Below are 21,507 nucleotides of genomic sequence, written 5' to 3'. Positions count from 1 at the left end.
GAGCACGCAGCAGATAGTTCATCATGTCGTTAATGTGAGATAAAGCTGCTGTCAGAGCCTCCTGGACAGCAGCAACACACCGACGCCTCACTTCCTGTCGGATAATACCGGCGAAGAATTTTCTCTGAAAGTGTCCGTGACTTTCCGTTCTGTTTGTCGGATAGTAAACTCTCCTCCCCTCTCCCCCTGCGGCTGATGGAGGGATGTGTGCAGTGGAGGTGTAGTAACAGGATTACAGGAAGTGGAGGTCTTTTGTGGTGAAGCGGCTGGTTGTTCCAGATTGCCAGAGACCAAAACTGATTGATTCACAACCCAAGTGGAGACTCCTGAATGTCATCACAGAGAGTGAAGAATCCACTGAAAGAAAAGGGTCCGCCTTTAACAACAGCAAAACCAAACTCAGACACAGCTCATGTGCTGTAAGCCAAGGGTCATTTATCCAGTTGTACACTCAGTTCCTCACAAGCACATGCCTTTTTGCTGAAACCTAACTATTTAAAACACTAAGGCATATGAGAAGTGCGCCTAGGTGAGTACATGCATTCACTGAGCAGAGTTTGCATGCTTATGCATGTTTTGAGAATGAGTGTTTTAAATAGTTAGGTTTTAGCAAAAATGCATGTGTTTGGGAATACTGAGGATGCGACTGGATAGATGAGACTCAGAATATACTGCAGGGGCTGTGTGAGAGACACCAGGAGACCAGCTGTTACACCAGGAGAGCTGGACAGGGCCGTAGAAGGGCATCAACCCAGCAGCAGGACCGCTATCTGCTCCTTTGTGTGAGGAGGAACAGGAGGAGCACTGCCAGAGCCCTACAACATGACCTCCAGCAGGCTACTGGTGTGCATGTTTCTGACCACACTGTCAGAAACAGACTCCATGAGGGTGGCATGAGGGCCCCACATCCTCTAGTGGGACCTGTGCTCACAGCCCAGCACCGTGCAGCTCCATCATTCACCAGAGAACACCAGGACTGGCAGGTCCATCACTGGCGCCCCGTTCTCTTCACAGATGAGAGCAGGTTCACACTGAGGAGCACATGTGACAGGTGTGAAAGAGTCTGGAGACGCCATGGTGAACGTTCTGCTGCCTGTGACATCATCCAGCAAGACCGGTTTGGTGGTGGGTCAGTGATGGTCTGGGGAGGCAGATCCTTGAAGGGTCACACAGACCTCCATGTCAGAGCCAACAGTACCCTGACTGCTGTTAGGTACCAGGATGAAATCCTCAGAGCGACTGTCAGACCCAAAGCTGGTGCAGAGGGCCCTGGGCTCCTCCTGGTGCAGAGGGCCCTGGGTTCCTCCTGGTGCAGAGGGCCCTGGGTTCCTCCTGGTGCAGAGGGCCCTGGGTTCCTCCTGGTGCAGTGGGCCCTGGGAGCCCCTCCAGAGTGTGTAGGCAGTTCCTGGATGATGAAGGCATTGATGCCGCCAGGTACCACCACAGACTGTCCAGGAGCTCACTGCTGCCCTGATCCAGTTCTGGGAGGAGATCCCCCAGGACACCATCTGCCGACTCATCAGGAGCCCAGACGTTGTCAGGAGGTCATACAGGCAGGAGGGGGCCGTACACACAACTGAGTCACATGATGAGTTGGATCAGTCGTGATTTTAATGTTTTACTTTGATTTTCGGTGTGATTTTGAATCCAGCCCTCAGCAGGTTGATGATTTTGATTTCAATTGACGGTTGGTACATCATTTTGTTCTCAACTAATTTCAAAACATACATCAGTAAAGATTTTAAACTTGAATAACCGTTCATCAAGATCTGGGTGATTTAAGTGTTCCCTCAGATACTTTTGAACAGTGTTGTTTTGCTGTTGATGAAGTCTCTTTACTTTAATTCATCAAGAATTTTCTCATTTTTTAATTCATTAATCACCGCGGAGGCATGTGGGAAAAACAGAGAGATTTCTTTCACAAAATCCAACGAGTAATTGATATACAAATGATCAATATGTGGATCAAGTATTCCTGTAAGTACGCACAGACGTTGTGGGAAAAAATAATTATGTTGGCTACTGCAGCACTGCACTTTCCCTTTTGGGATTAATGAAGTTCTTTAATCTAGATATAAATAAAAATATAACCATCAATAATGGAACATAAATACGTGTCCATTAAATTACTTCAGTTCAGGGTTGAGAATCAAAACTACGGTCAGGAATGATTTTTAAGTAGGTTTTAACAAGAACATTTACCTCCAGAGAGTCTGATATGCATACTGCACATAAACATATCATCTCCAGTCTGTAGCTATATTGAGCTCTGTTTGTATATAGTATCAAATATGAAAATGTATGTGCATCACATCCTGCAAACATAAAGCTCCTGAGCTTCAATTATTCAAACTAAAAACCCTCTGACACACACACACACACACACACACACACACACACACACACACACACACACACACGGTATATATGTACTGTATGTCATATCTAACATAATTCAAGTTAATGGAAAATGGCATCACTCTGCTGTGAGAAGCCTGCATGTGCTTGATAAAATGTGTGTGTGTGTATCCCATCATGCTAATGTCACATGTAGGATGAGCGTTTTAGAGGCAAACGTCTGCATTTTTCATGTCTCCTGCATCCATTACAGCCCTCCGCTCTGATGGCCGTTCACTATCAGCTGCAGACTCGTCCTGTGATGAGAACAAGAGTTTATCTGCTGCATCATCAGCTGTTTTTTTTTATCAGCCTGTTAAAGTCACTGAAACACTGATGGGAGAGGATTTTACTTCTCCCAGTGTTTCAGCTGTTTTACACAACAATCTCACAGAGTGACTGTGGGCGTATATGAGCACTGAACAAGTCAGTGATTGGATGTTTCAATATTTTGTTCAGTCAAACAAAGATAAAACAGGGATATTTGTTTTTGGAGCCACAGAGGAAAAGTCAGAGCTCAGTCTCAAATGTTATAAACCTCAAACAAGGCAAGACTCTAAACTTTAATCGTCCACATCCTGCATTCAAAGTTTAGAAATATTATCAGCAAAATGTCCTTAAAGTGATAGCTTGGATTTTTCAAGTGAGGTTGTATGAGGGACTTATGTGCAGTCAGTGTATGACATGCATTAGTTTTCAGTCCCCCAGTTAGGAGAAGCTGCAGGAGTCTGACAGGGAAGCTAAGCAATCTACTGCTGTGCACAGGGGGCAGTGGGATAAGGAGCCGTACACATGCTGTGTCTCAAAACGCCTGGAAAACATGAGGTCAGGCACGGCAACTCTTGTTCCTTTTTTGAGCCAGCTTTCAAGAGCACAGCAGCAAATACATCTGAGGTTGCTAAGCAACCTGAACAAGCATGGTATAGCCAATTTACCTGAAATCCTGAGAGCAGAGCTGATCTGCTTCCAGGAGCTGTTTATGAGTGTGAAGGCCTATCGGCCGGGGGACAGATGTAAAGCTCTGGGTAGCCCTGCACTAACATGATCAACGTCTCCGTGTTTATCAGACTGAATATTTACAGAAGAAGGGAAAGATATCTGTCGGCTGTGATTGGTTGGTCCTCGCTGCATGACATGCGGTGCGCCCTGCTGCGTTCTAAAAGTTGTGCACGGTTTATCAACCGTGCCCTGAAAAAAACGGTGCTCAGGAACAAGTGTGTGCTGTAACGGTGTTGCTCTGGTGTTTGAGCGCGCCTGCTGCGTGTTCACATTGAAAACAATTAATTTGAGGGTACAAAAAACACAGCATGTGTACGTTCCCTAAGGCAGTTATGAAGGGCCCCAGTGCATGCTATCATGCACATATCGTCTCGTCACATGATCAGAGACTTGCCACTGGATATCATCAACATTCACATTACCCAGGAATCATCACTGCATATCTGTATATAACAAAAAATACCAAAGAAAAATACTAAAAAATTATAAATTTAATTCAACAATTTTTACAGTTGATTTATAGTTACAGCATATTTGAATAATAGAATAGTTTATTTATGTTTATAGAATTAGCATATAAGTCGTAATAGACGCTGTTGACTATTTGACTCTCTGTTGACTCTCTCTATGGGCCCCCCACCTGATGGGGGTTCAACCATACGGCCTGCGTTGTCTGTATTTACACCCCTAGCTGAGGCCACAGCAGAGCGTATTTTAGCCACCTAAAATTGAGTTTAAATGTAAACGATATTCAGAGTATCGTCACCACTTTGCCTTTCTGCCAGAAAGCCCAGGCTTCAGTTCCCCAGCTATGCTCTCATAAATACTGTGATACCAACTCCATTGAGAAAAACAGTAATTTTAGCTTGCTGAACACAGGAGCTGCTGGTCTACTGCTGTCTCAATCAGTTGGTTTGTTCGTGTTACTGTGTGATTTGTTGAATCCAAACTAATCCTTTAAAACACCAAAGTCACACAACAACACAAACAAAATAACTCACCCAGGCAGCAGTACACCAGCAGCTCCTGTGTTCAGTGATTTTAAATCACTGTTTTTCTCAATAGGATCTGGCTTTAAAGAGAGCAATGTAATGGCTTTATTTTCTCGTATGTCTGACATTGAAGTGAAGCAGTAAAAACATTCTGAATACAGCACATACTAAAACTTTTGTAAATCTTTTTACGTGGCTAAAATACATTTTGTTGCTGACCCCTCCACAGCAGCACATTCTCCAAACTCCACGGCCAAAATGTCGAAGTTGAGATTTCAAAACAGGAGTCGACAAACCAAAGAATGGTAAATGTAGTGAAGTAAAAAGAACAATATTTCCCTCTGACATATAATGAAGTGTAAAGAAGCATAACATGGAAATACTGAAGTAAAGTACCTTAAAAGAGAGTCAGTGGAAGGAGACAACTGCTACTAAAGCTCTGCAACAGGACTTTACCTCCAATTTTATGTAGTTTTTTTCCCACCACTATTGTGTTTACAGAGTTAAAGCCACAGATTTATTTTCATACTTTTTGTGCCTTGTTGAGTGAATAATTGAATAGATAAAGACATCTGAGGGGAATCACTGCACAGTTTCCTTTTCTTTTGTTGTTCTTCTTATACCAGGATCAGTCTCCAGGATAATTTAATCCTTAGAGATGATCACTGTGTCGGATTAGTCGATCACAGATTCATAATTTCTTGCTGTGACTTGGCTGAGAGACATGAAAGACTGAGGTTGAACTGACAAATCAGCTGGAACACAATGTGAGATAAAAACCAAAAACCAGACTCCGTATAATGTTTGACTGTTTCACAACCTCAGTTTCAGTGTCAGTCCTCAAACTTTGTCTTCAGCGCTCCAGGATTCCTGTGTGGTGTTTTCAAGGTTTTCAAGGACACAAATTTACTGTTAACTCCATGTTTGTTTGTCTTTATGCAGATGATACGTGCATGTATATGAATATGTATATGACATTTACATTTGAAATGATGTTTGTTTGCTGAACTTTTCAAGGTAAAATTCATCAGGACAGAATTCATCAGCTGCTGATCCAAAAACAAAACAAGTCATTCCTGAACAAACAACAACATAAACATTTTGCTTTCTTCTTCACACTGATGACGAATATGAAAGTCGCGCTGACCTTCAGGATTTTCAGATTCCTTATCTGGTTTGTCACATTTCTCTCTGAGCTCTGTCACTTTGTCTCCTCGTGTTTTTATATAAACTTGCCGTGAGCCACAATAACACACACTTCACAGTGACATACTTGGTAAATGTGGAAATGCGAGGACAATGTGTAACGTGCAAGTACAAATACAGTAAGTCAGACCAGTAGTTTGTAATTTGTAGGTCTTCAGATACAATGCATTAATGCGCTAACACAGCATGCTCATGTTTTGGTGAACAGTGAACTGAATACATCCAGAATGTTCTCACAGAGGTGCCACCAGGGATTTTGGGCCCTATGAAAACATATCACATTGGGCCCCACCACCAGAGGAAATGCAAATCCTGCGCAAGTACTGCAACCTCACCTCCAGAACCTGATTGACCCATTCAAAGCTTCAAATAACACTGCCTTTGCAATATTGTACTGTTTACTCCACTACATTTATTGGACACTTATAACTGTGAGTTATACTTTTACTTGTGTATTATACCACTTATCTAACCAGTAGTATACAAACTATGTAAAAGACCAGTTGCAGTTGTTTGGAAATTACATTAATGTGAGAAATAAACTTCATGACAGTCCATCTGACAGCTGCAGAAATATTTTGCTTAAACGCTTAAATATGAACCTGCTGGTGGTGCAAGAGGAAGAGTCAGAGGGATCAACAGAATTATTAGGATTCATCCCTTCGAGAACATGAATGTCTGTACAAAATTTCATGGCAATCCATCCACAAGTTGTTGAGAAATTTAAGCTTGGACCAAAGAGGTGGAGCAGCTCTCGATCACATTAGATTTTCAGAATAAGAGTCTTCACTTTGTTTTTCTCTGACTGAGCTGAGCGGCTCTGAGATTCTCTGAACAACACTGCTCCTGATTCTCACACTGAGACACTGCTGGAATATCAAATGCAAGGAGACACACACACACACACACACACACACACACACAACACGGGTCACATTTTAATGGCGTCATGTCAGTGAAGTTGGCAGAGTTTAATAGAGCTCTGCTGAGCTTTGCCAGGTCTGGTTTAACATTCACAGAGTTTGCATCAGGACTGAAAACAACTCCAACGTGTCTATTAAATCTTGTTCTATAAAATCAAAGTATAAATCTACAGCACAGAACCGTCTTTATTCATTACAGCAAACACTCAAAGGAAAGGATGATTCTGATTTATTACAACTTGTTTTCTTAAACGCTCCACAATTTCTTTCTATAATAATTACAACACCAATTGTTTTTCCAGCGCACTCGTTGTGCAGCGGCTTCTAACTATGATGGCGGTGCAACATGGCAATCTTCGTAGACAAGGACCTGCTCTCTGTGTAGATGTAAACATCTCATTTTAAGGGAATGAAAATGTTAAGGTGATTACACACTAAGAAAATATACCTTTTAATATTGTACTCCATTTCTGCCTAAAGTCTGCACACGGGACCTTCATTCACAAAGGCAACACAACCTTTGCAGTTATGTTGTGTTCACACCAAATGTGAGCTGGTATATGAGTCTCACTCCAAATTCATCAACATTCGAGACTTGGGCAGTGACTTTGCGACGTCATAAACCAAGGAAAAATGGTGTCTTTTAACGTCAGCATGATACGCAGCCAGTTGCTGTTATAGTTTAACGGTGCACAGCGGCTTCAGGGGGAAACACAACACGACAAGGACAAAAGTTAAGGGGGTGAAAGTCCGACAGGGGCAGGTAGGAGGTGTGGTGGAAGAGTCCAACAAACACCAACTTTCACCCAAGAGAGCGGTGTTCACATCCTGTAAGATTCTAAAGTCAAACCCTGTTCTTTTTTTCTTTATCCTAACCATGTGTGTTTGTTTCTACCTGAAATTGCAGAATCTCAATGATGATTGGGTATCGCAGTGTGAACTGGTCGCTGGAGTTCGTTTTTTCACCTCTTGTGAATAAGCGTATGACGAGAAATCCTGCTACTCGCTTCACTGCTGCTGCTTAATTACACTGACTTTACATGTAATTCACAAAATGGTCACAATGTTGTTAACTACTGCACAAATGTTGCCAACCCACAAGTGACCCAACAAATGTGGAGTGCAGTGACAACAACCCTAAAGGTCACAAACCACAAGTTACTGCACACAGTATTTATCACAGCAGCACAAAACCGTGAACAAACAAAAACAAATCACAACCAAGCTGCCGTGCAAAGTGCAAAAACTAGGAGCAACCCTGACCTGCCTATCAAGACAGCTCACTAATCTGGCTGGTCTTCAGTGGCCTGCCGAGCTCGAGGCAGCTTAAAATGCTGAACTCCATCACAGCATCTCAGGAGACCAAAGACAAAGCTACTGTAATAGACGGAAGCAATCCCACTCAGGATTACCACCAAAAATTAAAAAGGCAAACTAACAAAGTGGCAAGATCTTACCTGCCCGGTGACTACCTCAGACGAGCCCCCATTTGAACAAAACTCCATCACTGACCCAAAATAACCTCATAAGACATCTTTAAAAATCCGACACTAAGAGGCAGCAGCACCAGCAGTCCCCACACCACACACCTCCCTCCTCTGCTGCTGGCACAGGAGCTCTTAAGTACCTCCTCCATGCCAGGTGCAATGCACCTCATTAAGTAACGCAGCACACCTGGGCTGATCTGCAGTGGAGGAAACGGGACAGCAGCACAGAACATAAACACACAAGTTGTTTTATTCACACCTGGTATGAACACAACATGAGAGCTGCACCTTGCGCTGCAAACTCAGTCTCATCTTTTAATTCACATCACAAAACCTACTTGTTTCAAACTGCCTTTCAAAGATTTTAACTGCTGTGTGTGTTCAGTCTTTATTGTTTCTATCTTGTTTTATTTGCTTTGTCTTTTATTGTTGAAAGCTTTGTAACTGTTTTGAAAGGTGCTGTATAAATAAAGTTTCTTCTTCTTCTTCCTATGATTATTATAATTATTATTACTATTATTATTCAAAAGGGTAAAATCTTTGTGAGGTAAAATACATTCATTGAAATCTTGGAATCATTTTGGTGTTGATTTAAATTCCTTCTGACAGATAATTTAAATAAACCCGTCTGCTCCAGCTCCTACACACGTTTAATAAATACTAATAATAAGCTAATAGAAGATGTTTACTGTGACTCTGAGTGGGCAGTCGTCTGAATTATGACAATAAAAGAACAAAAAATGAACCTCACTTCTTTATTTTTATTCTATTCTCATCTACATTTATTAAAACGATGCACAGACAGTATATTTAGGAGGTGTGCAGAAGAAGAGTGATGGTGATGAGGATGGGTTGGTTTGTTTATTCATCTGGACTTGGTTGAGAGGGGTTTTATATTTAATATCTGAGACTGTTGTTTATTTATCTTTATTAATGGTTGTAAATAAGTTTGGAATATTTGTTGACAATTTCTTTTTCAAATGAGACATGACAACTGATTAAATAAGTACACACTTCTTCCTGCTCCCTTTTGAGCATGTCTGTTTTGCTTCTTTTGTTTATACTTATTTATTTTGCTCAAAATAAAGTCATTCATTCATTCATTCCCCTCACCATTTCTGTATTTCCCCTCTGACGATCAATAAAGGTTCATCTTATCTTATCTGATTATTTCACCGTTCAGATGCACATAGAGGCCAACTCATTTTCAAGCATGCAGGGCACTTTATCATGTTTTATCTACCGTGGGGAGGCGTCCAAGACAGCACTTTATTTTTGTCCAAACACAGGGGCGAACATGAGTCCACCAGCGCGGTTTGCAAATGAGAGCGACTGTAATTGAGCAATCATGTTTCCCCAGCTGGCTCGTTTGGCCGTGATTGTTTTGCCTGCTAAATTAATTCATCAGTTTCTAGAATCACATATCAGTGGTGGAGCACTGAGGACACATCTCTTTTTGAAGGTTACGTTCTTGATCACATTTTTCCTTGGTTTCACACAGGATTTTATTTCAAGTCTGGTCAAGGCGACGACTGCTGGGACATCACTGAACTGCCAGTGCAAAACAAGAGTGTGGAATAAAGGTGGTGAACATGATCTCAGTTCTGTAGTGTTTGTATTGCTGGCTAAAAGAAAACAAAGGAAAATTCCCACAAATTTAATTCACCTTATTTTTCATGGTACACTGATACATGCAAACAACCAAGTGCTTTGTCAGTGAACCTACACGTCTCTATATGACGCACTCCTGTGTCAGTCTTGTCCATAGGCAGTAGCCTACAGGTGAATGCTAAAGGCGCCATCATCCACAGGGGGCGCCACTGATGGGGAAAAAAACCCATCAAAATGTTTATCTTTTGCTATTTTATTACTGAAACTATTACTACTATTATTTTGAAATATGACATCAGGCCACAACAACATAACTACACAGCAAAGCCTAGAGGCCTTTTTAGTGACACGCTGTGATGTTATCATGTCAAAACGACTCAACTACCACGACACTACTGAGAGGAGTGGATGTGGAGAGAAAGAACATGAAATCAGCAGGAACAGAGCTTGTTAAGTTAGCTGTTAGCTGTTAGCTGTTAGCAGTTAGCTGTTAGCTGTTAATAGCAAGTTATCGTTTCCTCTAAGCAGGGTGGTGGCTGCCTCCAACATCTCACAGAGTTTGCACTCATTTACATTGTGAAGCATTCAAGCTCTATTCAGTGAAAATGAGCACTGGGCAAAGGTAGATTATAAGGTTCTCATGATGTGTTCAATGTAATCTTGTAAAATGTAGCTTTTGGTGAGAAACATGACTGAATCAGGTGTTTGAAGGAGAAATGTGTTGATGTTTTCACAGCACTATAAAACATATATTAGGGAGGGAATTAATATGTGTCATATAGCCTAGTAAAAAGACTTTTTGCTGATTTTTTTTAAAATATGTTTTTCATGTGAAAGAAGGTTATGTTAAAGATGCAACAGGTAGCATATTTTCCTAAATATATCATGATGAAAATAATGTGGGTTGCACAGGGTGGTGGCCACAGTAAAATCAGACTGTCAGCGTTTACATAGGTTACTTAGTGGCTCTGTAATAAGCTTCTGACACCGGTGCCGAAGTTTCGCGGAAAAAATCTGCTTTACAGCAGGAAACGGGTCATGTATTGCGAAATTGGTCGGTCAGCCAATCAGGGACTGGAGCTGGTCCTTATGAGGAGTTGGGCATGAGATAGTTGAGTCACACACACACACACACACACACACACACACAGTCCCAGCAGAAGAGGTGTAATAGAAGGTGTTAATGTATTCAAGCTGTTAGTGATGTTAAATGGAGCATGATGACTGGCTGACATCAGCTCAACTCCCTGCAGCCATGACGACAGAGGGAGGAGGAGGAGGAAGAGGAGGAGGAATCATCACTAAGTGTTACTGCTACATCTCAGCGTGACATTAATCACGTTTTTGTGATTATAGTGACACTAAATGATGGACTAAAATGTCTCATTTTGGAGGACATTTTTTTCACATCACTTCCTTTTAGCGTGACAGCAGACACTTATCTCCATTATTAATCTAAGTTATAATATGCAGGAATTTCCTGAAAGACACTCAGTACATTTACACGCACAGTTAAATGGAGCTACGGTTACAGCTGGACGAGGACATCTAACTGGACTACTGTCCTTGTCACAGTATACAAGCACGGGAGGGGAATCCATTTATTTTTGTTTTTAAAGATATTTTTTAGGGCATTTTGCCTTTATTGGACAGGACAGGTAAGCATGAAAGGGGGAGAGAGAGGGGGAGGATGACATGCAGCAAAGGGCCACAGGCTGGATTTGAACCCGGGCTGCTGTGGTGACAGCCTTGTACATGGGGCGCCTGCTCTACCCACCAAGCCACCGACGGCCCAGGGAATCCATTTATTGAGCCAAGTATGTGCGACTCCTCTACGATAGGTGGAGATATGCCCCCTTTCAGCTTGTTAGTATTGGACCTTTTTCCTGTTGACCTATTATGTCACAGACCAAACAATGGACAAACAAGTTAGCTACGGTTAGCTAGCAGCTAACTGCTACCATGGTGGACAACTTTACAGCTCTGTACATTTGGTCCGTCCAAAAAGTCACGGCTCTGGATGTAGATTTCTCCATGTTGTTACCGGCTTCTTCTTCTCTTACACATTTAATGCTATTGGACTTCTGGTAAAATTAAATCATGACACAGATGGGTTTGCCTGTCTGACATATAAAGCAAATGGTGCCTCTTCTTAAATGAATAATCTTTGACCACAGGTTTATTTCCAAGGTGGCAATCTGAATCACTTACAAGGGCCTGCTCTCACGGGCCCCATCCTCTGGGGCCCCAGTGCAATCACACTGCCTGCACTGTCTATATTTACGCCCTGGCTACAAACTGATTGTTGTGATAATGATCTTGATTCTTGTTCCTGTCGTTCATAGTGTCACATCCATATTGCTGTAAAGCCTCCTACAGACTGAGATTTTATCAGTCTTATAAATTTAGTGCAGCTACACTGTGCGACATGGATCTAATAAACTTGGGTACGACATCAAGTTTGATGTCTGCAGACTGTACGATGACAGCACTTACTAAATCACAGGCTACACTGACGATGTGATATCTTCCCATACTGAGTGCACAAGGATGCTGCAGGGTTATTACTCCTCCACCTGTGAAGCTCAACATAGAGACTCACATTATTAAATAACCTAAAGTTTTGTGGGCACTATATACAGCAGTGTGTGTATGTGTGTGTGTGTGTGTGTGTGTGTGTGTGTGTGTTTGCTAGCTGCTCGGTGTCTCACCTGGCAGCTGTAGCTCCGCCTCTATTTCCTTCCATGCTTCATCCTTCTTTACGCGATCATGGTCAGAGCTGGAGGACACGTCATACAGACAAGGCTTCACAAGGTTTTCCTCTTTGCTGGAATCACACACATTTATTCTATCTGTCTGTCTGTTTGGGTTTAGCGCTGATCAGTGCGTCATTTCATGCTGCATTTCTATTGGTTGGTTAGTAGACGTAGGTGGTAGCAGCAGTCACACAGTGAGGTGGTCATCCCAAATTCCTGACACTGTCAGAATTTTATCCCAGACTGTCTTTGATCTCAAGAACGTGACAGTGGCTATACTTGAACCTCTCTCACTGTGCGACGTAGGACCACTGTTTCAGAGCCACGACTGAAGATATCGCCACGTTTCTTTCACAGTGGTCGTCTTTCATGTGGGACAGCCCAAAATCTCACAGTGAATACTGGACTTAAATTAGATAAAAGTCTAAAGCTGAGCGGCCTCTCTGGAAGTCTGCAGAAAGTGGTTTTGAGGTTCATTTTGGAGTCTGCAGGTGCAGGTAAGTTCAAACATTTGGATTTATATGATTCAAATAAAAGACATGATTGATGACGTCTAATTCAGCTGCTGCTGTAAATGAACTTTAAAGCCGCTGTGATGACTTCCTGTCAGCTCTCAGTGATCCAGAGGAGCAGGTTTCTGGCGATTTCCTGTTCTGTGTGTGAAAGTGGGCTAATAGTGCTGAGGAGGGGGGAGAAGTAGGCCAGGATATAAAGTTAATAAATAAAAAAGGATAATGTAAGAGCAGAGAAGCCTCAGAGAGCTCAGCCTACATTCTGCTCTGTATTTTTAGTTCATCTGAAGCCTGAAAACTGACACATTCAGTCGCTGAAATCAGCAGGAAAACTTCTGGAAACGTCTGAAGGCTTCTGTTTGACAGGGAGACGAGTGAGTCTGTAACAGCCGTCAGTCTGAGGAACCAGCTGTGGATACAAATCACCTGTTTACAACAAGGGCGAAATCTTTAGGGAGACATCGGAGGGGAACGACCCAACCTGGCTGGAACAATTTATACATATATATATATATGTTAAAGTAATAAACCACATTAAAATAAAGCACCAATGATCTGGGAGATGAGGCTGTATCTGTTCTCACCCCTGTCTGTATCTGGATGCGCACATCTGGCACACAGTCTGTGTACAAGCAGGTTTGTAACAGCCTGGTCTCGCTCCCAGGGTGGCAAAATACGACGCTGCAAAATATGCCAGGGGCACACCTTAGTGTCTGTATGAGACGCACCTGTACGTTTTGTCCCCTGTTAAAGGTTTTTTTGGGGGGGGAGTTTTCCTTATCCGTCAGTCAATACTGTTGACTGACGGATTTCAGTATTTCAGTAAACTTCACTCATTTGCACAAAGGTCTGGCACATATTTTGACACGTAGGTCAACTGACAAAATGGCAGTATTTGACGAGTTAGGATCAGAATGTGTTGATTAAAAAGCCGTCCACTTCCTGGTTTGGTGCAGCTGGTCTTCACACTTGATGCAAACAGGACGCGAGTACACATGAATTGTACTCAATACCAACTTTTCAAGCAGATCCAGGCACAGGTTGGCTTCCCACGCCAGGGTGATCCATAGGGCTGCCTCCTAATACTCTACCAAACGTTAGTCGACCAGAAAGGTCATTAGTTGGCAAGATTTCATTGGTCGCTTAGTTGCAGGAAAAACAAAAACAAATGTTAAACTCTATCAGGAGCTGCGCTTTGTCACAATAACCTATATGACTGGACCATGTGGGAGTTTAATTTGAAAGGACAGACACAGGAAGTGTCCACGCTCAGCAGTCAGACAGGAGTCGGGTTACAAACCAATCACAGCCGACAGATATCTTTCTCTTCTTCTGTAAATATTCAGTCCGATAAATACGGAAAAGTTGATCATGTTAGTGCAGGGCTACCCAGAGCTTTACATCTGTCCCTCGGACGACAGGCCTTCACACTTATAAACAGCTCCTGGAAGAAGATCAGCTCTGCTAGTGCTTAGATTTGATCCGTCCGAGCACTGACAGGTATAACGTCACCTGGGTTTTAGACCTGAATCGACACCTCGTGTTCACTCAGCAGTTACACGTAAACTGACTCCTCAGCTGCTTTGATCACCTCTTCTTCACCTGACACTTCAGCTCTTTTCAGCACTTTCACATGAACTGATTTTTCAGAGCCTCACATTTCACACCTTTTATAACTTCAGTGGGGAGCACCTGCACTTAATCAGCTACATTCAACCTGACACTTCCTGCTCCTTGTATCACTCAAACTTCAACTGACATTTCAACTCTTTTCAGCACTTTGCTGCCATTTACATTTTGACATCTCTAATTCACACAGCACTCATATTTAAAGGGACACTTCCCTGTTCCTTTCACTGCCACACTTTAACTGACATTTCAACTTCTTTAAAGACGCAATCCTTCAGGTGTCAGACGTGGATGATTGGGTTGTGACACCTGTGGTTACCGTGGTAAAAGAGAGTCAGGTTTACACCAAGCGCTCCTCGAGCAGCTGCTCTGACAGAAGAACAGCTGGTGTATCTTAAGTGAAGAACACACTGTGTTTTCTGTTGCTCCTTCACAATAAAAGCCAGCTGAATGCTTTTAATATGAAGCAGCAGCAGCAGGAGGAGGAAGTTCAGTTAGCATTAGCAGTAACTCAAAAAAACTCGGACATGACTGCAGGAGACTGAACAGTCAACAGTGAAGACGATATTGAGATAACATTGTTCTCAACTGCATACATACATAAGTTTTTGTGAATCAGTTGTTTATGGGGACAGTGTAGGTATGGCGGACCCGCCACAAACAATAAAACTACTATATAGAGAGGTAATTACAAAAAGCTGTATAGCTGTGCTGTAAAGTGATTGTATTTTATAAGTTATGTGATCTTAGTAACAAACGTACTTATTTTAAGCCAAACTATCATGTTGTTTCTCAACCTAACCACACAGTTTTGGTGCAACTGCGACCCCCATGTTTAAACCTGTGATCACCAACAGTCATCCAAGCTATTCTGTGGTCCAGCTGTAGGTGTGCTAGTTTAGGAAATGCTCTGGGAGTTGTATTCAGAGGTCTGAACATACGACTTACGTAGTCTTGTGGGTCAGAGGACTTGAATGAGGTTGATTTAATCTTTACAGCTCAAATTTCCACTGACCTTTAACTCGTTTAAGAAGTTAGTTGCTTAGTAGTTAGTCAGTTAGTTGTCAAATAATATAAAACTCGTCCATACCCATTGAGTGCACAGTTGCCCACGTACAGTTTTACATGGTGTGTGTTTGGGATACAGGTCATAGGATATTACAGATTAAATAGTCAACTGAACCCATTAAGGATAGCAATGTATTCAGACAGAGTTTTTATTGAAAGTACAGTAGTACCATTGCCAATAGTGGGATAGTTAGTGGGCTAAAACTGCACATTAGTAGTTGAGGTAGCACGTTGAAAGGCAGATAGTTAAATTGTTTATGTTGTATTGACTTAAAAGTGGGGCGCACTGGTAGTTCACATGGGAAAGGTGCAGCTAGCCCTCGTTGCAGCAGCATACCATACCATGACTTAGTCATACCAAACATTAGAAACAACACCAACATTGGTCCACAGGGGGAGCCACAGCGATCGGTCCCATTTTAGCCATTTTGAAGCATTTTTCTGTTGTTATAGCGCCACCCAGTTGCCAATTAGAGTTAAATTTCTCCAGTCACCTTGAGGCGTCCTGTTTTACATATCTACCAAGTTTAGTAAAAATCCATATGGCGGTTAGGCCTAGATAAGAAATGAGCTCTCTAGCGCCCCCATTTTGTTTGATGGGGTCAATAATGGAGGGGTCCCCTCAGATTATGTGTGGTCATATGCCTACAAAGTTGCGTGGTGATGGATGAAACCCTTGAGATGTTATACACCTTTATGTGATGAGCCACGCCCTCCGCAATATTCATTGCCTTATAGAAGCTCAGTTTTAGGAAGTTTTCCAACTTTTGCCAAGAGGGAACTTTAGATATTGCTCCCTAGATTATGTTCACCCAGTTTCATGCAGATCGCTCAAACTTCCTAGGAAGAGATGTAGTCGAAGTCGAACTCTGAAGTCATCGAAATCCTGAGCTTGGGCAGTGACTTGCGGTGTCAGACACAGACTATAAAAGCTGTCCTTTACCATGGGCATGATGCGTGGCTGGGTTGATGGTGTCAGGGGGAAACACGGCAGGACAACAACAAAAGTTAAAGCGGCGAAAGTCAAAATTGAGCAGATTGGAGCTGTGGCATTAGGTTCAACAAACACCGACTTTCACCTGAGAGAGCAGTGTTCGTGTCCCGTAAGATTCTAAAGCCAAAATCTGTTCTTTTTTCCTAAACGGGAAATGGGGTGTTATGCTGACTAAGTGCATTTATTTTGAAAGAGACTGTATGTAAACGTTGAATATCCTATGAAAACGGAAGTGTATTTTGAAAGAAGACAATGCATGTAAGAGGCAGAACTTGACACGGTGTCCCAGAACGTCAACAACCAACACACCCAGGGTACCTTCCATGTCGTATGTGGACATGGAAAGTCCATGACCAAACTTTGATATTTGACGAGGTCAGCGTCACAGTAATCCCAAGTAGACTTTCGTGCTCACTATACTACTTCTATTGCTCTGAAAGTTTAATCACAGTGTGGACGGCTGATATTGGAGTTGGCTGAAAACCTTTGGCCTCTCATACAGACATTCAAAGGTGCCCTCGGCATCATTATTGACTCGCAGCAGTTTATCTCTCCAAAAACCATGAAATACCCTGGTGAAAGTGTGAACTCACACCAGTCAAACCTTTTAATTAAAGACGTCTTGATTACCACATTCATGTGTTGATCTCATGAACAGGGTAAAACACAATTGCCCCTGAAGGCACCTTACATCATAGACCAGAGCAGCACATACGGTTATGTTGCACAGCGCCCCCTCTGGGGATAGAAAACCAAAGATCCTGTAGATGCCAATGCAGTTTGCTGTGTGTTTGAATTACAATATTTACAAGTCTGTAGACATTTATTTCTTGTCAAATAAATGTTTGTTTTAGAGACATGTCTAATAATTGTTTGCAAGTCTGAACCTGAGCATTTGCTTTACACCTTTACATATTTGACTCACCAGGCATCATAGGCTGTGTCTTCTGTAAATAACCATCCTGTTAACAGCACACAGTTTGGTCTATTTGTTTTACAATCTGCTACTCAACAGATTTTTGGCATTTTCTTGTGTCTCTAATGTTACAGCGTGATGCTTAACCCCAAGAAGACAGCACCGTAGTGATGCGCAGATTGCAGTTAGAGCTGCTTTCTGCTGATTATCTTTGTTGATTATTTTAGAAGCTGAAAGTCTGGTTCTGTTTCATCTGTCAAGTTTATAACTACAGTTTTTAGTGTACTGCTGAAATGCCCCAAAATATTTGCTGCAGTGACATTACTGAATTTGAGGGCACAAAAAACGCGGCACATGTACGGCCCCTTACAGAATAAAATTCCCTCCCTGCAGAGGCAGTGGGGCAACAGAAAGTAATTCACTCAGGTGGGCGGCGGGTGGATGATCTATACATACATATTGATTCAAACAACGTCAGAGCCAATCTGCGCGTCACTAAGACGTGGCCTATGGTATTTGGAAAACAGTTTCTTACCTTGTTCTTTTGTCTTCCACACAAAACTCTGTAATCTGTCATGAGAAGAAAACCTTTGAGATGAAACACAGAAGAACTCGTGTTTTCTGTTTAATGAAAAATATGGTTCATACTGGCAGAGAAAACACAGACGGTGAGTTCACCTCCTCCAGCTGATGGAGACTGACATGAGTAAATAACGCAATGACCTACAGACACATTGCATTCTGGGATTTGGTGTACATAACCTACAATAACTGAAGAAAACTCAACACCACTTTCTCATTAAAAAAGATTTTGAAGTTGTAACTGATGACTTTATTGCTAACTAATTACTTATTAATGCTAATCCCTCCACCATCAGGACACTTCATTTGTCTTATTAGCTCTTTAATTCAGCTCTCTGACATTCTCTTTATATACAGTGAATAACTTCATCACATTTTCAGCTGCAGGCTTGATGGATTATTATAAGAAGAAAAACTGCAGACATAAACACCCAAAGCAATTTTTCACTAACTAGGGAACCATAAGTTTAGATATTAATACTTCATTAATGATTAACAAGTAATAAAACCATTGGTTACAACTTATAAATGCTTCATAAAGGTTGACTGATGAGAAAGTGGTATGAAAAGTCTTCCTCCCTCCTGCTGAGAAACAGTTTGACCGTCAGAAACCGAGAGCGAGCTTTAAACAGCAGCGATGTGTTAAATAAAGTTCTCTACAAAGATACAACATATAAAACTGTTAAATATAGAACTTTAGGCTTTTGAAAATACATTTAATGCTTCTCTCCCCCAAACAGACATAATTCTAGTGTGAAATGGTTTGCCTCTTGTTTGATTAAAACCTACCATGCTGACTGCACGTGGCACTGGAGAATGTGAAATCTGACTGAATGCATAATGTAGTGTGGAGGAGACGAGACGGAAGTCATTCAGAATTCTGCAGTTTTCATGATGAAAGGTGGAAACTTTGCACACTGATACCAAACGTCTCCAAGAATATAATATAGTTGGACGTCGATGTGTAATATGTCCACCAGGAGTACATTAAATGTGTATATAAAGGGAAACTTTGGTGTTTTTCAACCTGGACCCTATTTTCACATTGTTGCGAACATGCTAATTCTTGCCTGTCTTCAAGCACAATGCGATGATGCCCCGACACAAAATACTATCCGTCTCGGTTCGGGAACTGATCCAGAGCTGGTTGAGGCGCACCATCAAGGTAGAAATACGCCCGCCGGGAGCCGTTCAGCACCGTGGACCGTCGGACTAATGGGACGTCGGACCAATGACATGGACCCCTCGGTTCAAACAACCTGATCAACTGCGTTTGAAAAAAACAAAACTGAATGAGTAACCAGATAAAAAAAAGAAATCACCATCTCATTTTCACTGGACTCCATGCCAGTGTTGCCAACTTGGCGACTATCTCGCTGGAGAAATGTTAGTGGCAAAGACAAACACTTCTAATATGCGTACATTGACTTTGACAAACGCCCGAGCTATTTCACAGATAATTGTCTCCATGGAGGCCCTGACACACCAAGCTGACGGTCAGTGTTGGGCCTTCGGTGAGCTTTTGTCTCCCTAGTTGGTGTAGTGTGACTGTTGCCCTTGTCAACCCCCGTTGGTTTTTCATTCATTCATTCATCTTCTAACCGCTTCATCCTCTTGAGGGTCGCGGGGGAGGGCAGGGTACACCCTGGAAAGGTCGCCAGACTATCGCAGGGCTGACACATAGAGACAAACAACCATTCACACTCACATTCACACCTACGGACAATTTAGAGTCACCAATTAACCTGCATGTCTTTGGACTGTGGGAGGAAGCCGGAGTGCCCGGAGAGAACCCACGCTGACACAGGGAGAACATGCAAACTCCACACAGACGCCCGGGATCGAACTGGCAACCCTCTTACGCTTATGCTAACCACCATACCACCGTGCCGTCCCCCGTTGGTTTTTTCTTTTGCAAATTTAACTTGTTAAATTGGCTTCAGCGACAGTGGAGCCCATCGGTGAATGAATCACTCTGACTGGCAGTCAGCTCAGTTTACTGGAACAGAAACGGAAGTGAGGAAAGTAAACAAAGAGCTAAAGTCAAGAGCGAGTGAGACCAAAACAAACTTGCTTTATTTTTCTTTATCCATTGAGCTCTTCAGCAGAAACGTTTCCTGATGGTTTGTGTTATCGCTCACTGGCGCACAGTAAATATGCTCTGTTCTGTCAGCACTGGATTGTGTTGTTAATGTGCTAACTGGCTAACTAGCCTCACGACAGTCTTCCTGTTTCCCCTTTTTGAATGATGAACACAGGCTATTGCCGTCTGCTAGTGTGGAGAGTTATTTCCTCTCACGCAGACGCAGAACGTACGTGCTGGTTGGCTGTCAGCTGTAGTCTTTGCGGTGTGTTCATGTGCAACTTGTTGGCCGAGACACGGGTGACGTGAAGCTACTCAACAGCCAACTTTTTTTACCACTAGTTGTTGAAGTTGGTTTGGTGTATCTGGGCCTTAAGTCAAATATGGGAAAATTAGGACCAGGTTGAAAAATACCACAGTTTCTCTAAGAGTAAATGTACTGAGTTACATTCCATCACCCTGCTTTTCTAAGACCGCCTCTAATCTCTAAGTTGTGTCTTTAGGTTTCTGCTAAAAGTGCACAAAGTTTAATGTTCTCATCATAAAAACGTCTGAAGTGACTTTCCACCTTCTCCACCTGAATGATGTTCAGCACATGAACGTCTGAACTGTCCCGACAGAAACATGAACAGCTCTCCTCATACAGATACATGTTTTTATCATGAACTCATATACAATTTTTACTTTGCTCAGTTAAGTCACTTACTGTATAATATCACAATGTGTTTGTTTCTTTACATAGCTATGGTTCGTGTGTCTAAAAACGTCTCATCGTCGTCTCTGTTCATCTTTGGTCTGTAAAAACGAAACAGAGTTTTTGTGCCAAACAAAAGGAAATCCATCCAGCAGCTCGTCCGCTGTTTTCAGATCTCTTGGTAAATAAAGACTTTATTCCCAGAAAGAAAGAAGAACTTCAGGCTGCAGTTTCCACAGGTCGCTCAAGCATGACGCAGGAAGTGACAATACCCCCGCCCGCCCTTCAGCTCTGATAGTGGCTGATGACTGGTTCATCAGCAGCATTGGCAGCAGTGGATGCTCCGCTTGGCGATGATGGGCGATGGACGATGGGAACCAGTCTCTCTCTGGGGAGCGTTTGTCCTCGCCGCCGCTGTCAGGAGACCTGGAAAACAGAAATGAGAATCTGTCACAGCCAATCACAGCATCTGCTGGTCATTCAGCTATATGAGTCTGATGAGGTCACATTATGGTACAAAAAATGTTTAAAAAAATAAATATTTTAAAAAAATTAATATGATAAAAATCTGTCTTTTGTTCCATATAGTACATTGAATATCTGGCACAAAGCTTTTATTTTGAAGTGCTGTTTCTCGCTGCAGAGTGACTGACTAGCT

At 42.3% G+C, this 21,507-nt stretch overlaps 5 protein-coding genes across 15 annotated transcripts in view; 2 read left to right on the top strand and 3 right to left on the bottom strand.

Annotated features, from left to right (window-relative positions):
• Window positions 1–21,507, bottom strand: part of LOC125887009 (E3 ubiquitin-protein ligase TRIM21-like) — a 403,613-nt gene that overhangs the window by 152,670 nt on the left and 229,436 nt on the right. The gene's annotated exons all lie outside the window — the stretch shown is intronic.
• LOC125887010 (E3 ubiquitin-protein ligase TRIM21-like) overlaps window positions 1–21,507 on the bottom strand; it is a 400,559-nt gene that overhangs the window by 168,505 nt on the left and 210,547 nt on the right. The window lies entirely within an intron of this gene.
• Window positions 1–21,507, top strand: part of LOC125887021 (E3 ubiquitin-protein ligase TRIM21-like) — a 156,041-nt gene that overhangs the window by 63,608 nt on the left and 70,926 nt on the right. The window lies entirely within an intron of this gene.
• LOC125887007 (E3 ubiquitin-protein ligase TRIM21-like) overlaps window positions 1–21,507 on the top strand; it is a 144,184-nt gene that overhangs the window by 63,611 nt on the left and 59,066 nt on the right. The gene's annotated exons all lie outside the window — the stretch shown is intronic.
• LOC125887032 (chemokine-like protein TAFA-5) overlaps window positions 18,110–21,507 on the bottom strand; it is a 93,556-nt gene continuing 90,158 nt past the window's right edge. For both annotated transcript variants that reach the window (XM_049573511.1, XM_049573512.1), the window contains one exon: window positions 18,110–21,275. In XM_049573511.1, coding sequence (XP_049429468.1) covers window positions 21,267–21,275 — 9 coding nt within the window. In that variant the 3' untranslated portion in view covers window positions 18,110–21,266. The remainder of the gene's footprint in view (window positions 21,276–21,507) is intronic.

This window comes from Epinephelus fuscoguttatus, linkage group LG4, assembly GCF_011397635.1.
Source record: "Epinephelus fuscoguttatus linkage group LG4, E.fuscoguttatus.final_Chr_v1".
Taxonomy (NCBI): domain Eukaryota; kingdom Metazoa; phylum Chordata; class Actinopteri; order Perciformes; family Serranidae; genus Epinephelus; species Epinephelus fuscoguttatus.
The sequence above is the reverse complement of the archived record's forward strand: the minus strand, read 5'-3'. Positions and strand labels throughout refer to the sequence as shown.